This window comes from Tasmannia lanceolata, unplaced genomic scaffold (assembly GCF_043159265.1).
Source record: "Tasmannia lanceolata isolate RefF3 unplaced genomic scaffold, GAP_Taslan_0.1 ptg000018l, whole genome shotgun sequence".
NCBI lineage: Eukaryota > Viridiplantae > Streptophyta > Magnoliopsida > Canellales > Winteraceae > Tasmannia > Tasmannia lanceolata.
Genome location: NW_027518695.1, coordinates 35,329,425 through 35,332,800, shown reverse-complemented (window position 1 = coordinate 35,332,800; position 3,376 = coordinate 35,329,425). Strand labels below are relative to the sequence as shown.

Genomic DNA, 3,376 nt, shown 5'->3' with positions numbered 1-3,376 from the left:
TGTGCAAGGAAAGAGCGCACGATTCCCTTCCTTGGATGCTATTCTGGGCCGAAATTGGTGAACCCTAGAGCCATTGGTAATCCTTAAATGTCCAAAAACTGGAAATCCTTGAAATCTGAAATTAACTAACTTCAAGAGCTTAAGTCGATTTGTCTCGAGTCTTTCGGAACCATTGGATTATGGTTTCCGATATAAGAACCATTAGAGCCCAATTTAGGAACACTGGTGTCAGGTCGTGTCCTAGGTTTTAGGAAGTCTTAGGTTTTAGGGAGTCCTAGAGTTAGGAGTCCAGCCTCATCACGTACGTTTGCTATAGATAGCAACCGTGCCATAGGTCTAGTTACACTAGTCACCCAATCTTTCCCTAGGAGAAGCCTAGTAAACTAGGATGTAGGCTAACCTGCATTAGTCTAAGGAACAACTTGCATTTAGATAAGAATCATATAGCATTTTAGATGAAATCCTAGGATAATAAAATCTTCAACTTGAATTAAATAACTTCTCCTAAAACTGTTGAAACAGTCAATCCCGTCTAGGTCGGTGTCTTAGTTGAGTTAGGCATAAGTAGCTTAGCTTAGGTGCACCGAACTACGTCGACTCTGATCTCAGTGAGGCTTGGGTACGTAGGCAGCTTGGATGTCTGATGGCATACCAATCACGAGTCGGCTCCACAACAAATTGTGGGGTTTTGTATATTAATTTTCTTGTACATTCTTAATGAAAATATGTAGGATTTTCCTGAAATTAGAATTTTAGGAGAACTTTCACTTAGATTGAACTCAAACAAATTAAGAAATCAAGATACACATTTAGGATCTACATTGAAATTAAATCATAGGATGCATGTCCCGTAGTTAGCACATTAATAGAGAGTTGAATGAGCAATTTAAAATAAATTTAAAAGAGTTAGCTTTTGGAATCGAAGACCGATTATCGGGCAGGAATGGTGCATGTGGTGGATAAATCCCCATACCTTACATTCTTGTAACCAGGTAGCGAGTCTAGATTTCTGGTTAATTACGAGTCCTAGATCTCACATCTTGGTGGGGACTCTGTCAGTCTCTTTTGTGTGGAATTCGGATTGCCTCAGTAATCCCAAGTTCACATAAAAGATGAATTAAAGTCAATATTAAAAATGCACACGCCATTCGTGTGGGTACGAGAGACTAAGAGAGAGCGTGGCGGCTCGCGCCCCACCCCTCTCGCGGGATCGGGTCCCACAATATGAAATCAAGACCATTGATCTTGTAAAACAATCATCCGGTGGCCCACATGGTCTTGGTACTATACTAAATGGATACCCAACAAATTTTGAAATTTGTTTTGAGTCTTAACGGATTATTGGCCTTAGTTTTTTGAATTTTTCCTATTGTGAAATATTTTTCCACCTTATGCATAGCTTGGATGGGGCCCATCATTTCATACCATGTTTTCATGGTGTGTGGCCCACCATCTCCATGCAAACCCATGTACGTAGTGGGGCCAACTGTTTAGTTACAATTTATTAAGGAAAATAAGTACCTTGTACTAAGAATATATATGCGTTAAATGGAGAAATACGCGCAATTTTCTTAATACTCTTCAAACAACTTCATAAATATGTTCTAGAAGCATTCGTCTCACCTAATAATTCACAAATCCAATCTTTTTTTGACATGTCGCAAATCAATCTTCATAACTACAATACATCAAAACATGAAAAATTATCAAATAAAATTGAGCAAATTTTCTGTAGGCAAGAAAATATAAATGTTTTTCAAATTGGAAGTAATTTGAATTGAAATTTGTATGAATTTAAATTTTTTTAATTTATAATAATTTTTTGATTATTTTATAACTATTTTTAGCCTTTTTGCCCCCCTTGGCGAAAAATCCTGGCTCCGCCCCTGCCCCTGCCCCTCAAGTCCATGCTACTCACAAGCCTCATGTCTTAATCTCTCTCCCTCATTTGTTACTATACATTAACTCTTCTGCAGTGGTGGTCAAAATTTTCCATGAGTGAGCTATAATGCATTCTTAAAATTGAGTACCCCTCAACTCCACGCTACTCACAAGTCAAGTCTTAATCTGTCTCCCTCAATTGTTACTATACGTTAAATCTTCCAAAAAGGCGTGCACAATTTTCCATTTAAAATTTGAAAACCTACACAATTTTCCAAAAAGGCCGCCAGAATTCTCTCTGACCATTTGTTACTATATATTTGAACTCATATTACACTCACCTCCACACCGCCTTCCTTCCATCGTTACCACAAGGGAAAGATGGCAGGATCCGATCTGGCTAGGGAGTTTATATCAAATTATAAAATGTGGGCTTCCACTGCAGTATTATTGATTGCATGGTACGTATGGATGGCCAAGAAATGGAGCAAGGAACATTTCCCTTTGCCTCCAGGCCCACGAGGGTTGCCCTTGGTTGGATTCCTCCCCTTTCTCGAGGAGGAACTCCATTGTCAATTGGAAAAATTAGCCAAGATATATGGCCCTATCATGAATGTCCGACTGTTGAACAAGAACGTCATCGTGGTTAGCTCCCCAGAGTTAGCCAGAGAGGTTATGAGAGACCAGGACCCCATTTTTGCCAACCGCGACGTCACTGTCGCAACATTGGCCATGAACTACAATGGGGCCGACATTGGGTGGGCCCCCAATGGGCCCCACTTGCGCCTCGTGCGCAGGATTTGTAGCCGAGAGTTGATGAGCAACAAAGGGCTAGACAATTTCTACCCCCTTCGGCGAAGGGAGGTTCGTCAGACGGTGAGGGAAATGTATTCAAAGATTAACACCCCCATCGACCTATCGGAGATTACGTTTCAAATTGTGTTGATCTTGCTTTTTAGTACAATGTGGGGTGCAACATTGGATGGAGAGGGGAGATGTACTCTCACTAAGGAGTTTCGTCAATGGACGCAGGATGCTTTGGTGCTTCAAACTAAGATCAATGTTTCTAATCTTTTTCCTCTTATTGCCTGGTTTGACGTTCAGGGGATTGTGCGAGAAATGAATAAGTTGTCGGTTTGCCTTGACAATGTTTTTGATTCCATTATTGATCAACGGAGGAAGATGGATAGCGCGGAAGGGGGTGATGAAAAGAAGAAAGAAGGCAAGGATTTCATGCACTTGCTTTTGCAGTTGACTGAGGATGAAGACCGGAAAACACCTTTCAATGTAACCAACATGAAGGCAATGATACTGGTAGTCTCTCTCTCTCTCTCTCTCTCTCTCTCTCTCACTCCGTTTAGAATGTCAATTCAGAACTTTCCTTTTTGGGTATGGTGGATTTCAACTTTGTCGAGACTAATAAGTGGATCACCCAAAATCAGCCCATTCACTTTTCCCGAAACAGCCTCTTTTGAGTATTATACTATGAGATGCA

General features: G+C 40.6%; 1 protein-coding gene across 1 annotated transcript; it reads left to right on the top strand.

Annotated features, from left to right (window-relative positions):
- The first annotated feature begins 2,262 nt into the window (after nt 1-2,262).
- Nucleotides 2,263-3,008, top strand: LOC143850312 (costunolide synthase-like). Its single transcript, XM_077359569.1, has 2 exons — nt 2,263-2,878; nt 2,986-3,008. The coding sequence occupies exons 1-2, from the start codon at nt 2,263-2,265 to the stop codon at nt 3,006-3,008; spliced, it is 639 nt and encodes a 212-aa protein (XP_077215684.1).
- Nucleotides 3,009-3,376: the final 368 nt, after the last annotated feature.

Excerpts from the sequence above, each read along its gene's own strand:
- LOC143850312 (XM_077359569.1), top strand. The coding sequence starts at position 2,263 with ATGGCAGGATCCGATCTGGCTAGGGAGTTTATATCAAATTATAAAATG. Across the intron at positions 2,879-2,985 it reads ATTGGATGGAGAGGGGAGAT|GGGATTGTGCGAGAAATGAA; the intron begins GTACTCTCACTA and ends TTTGACGTTCAG.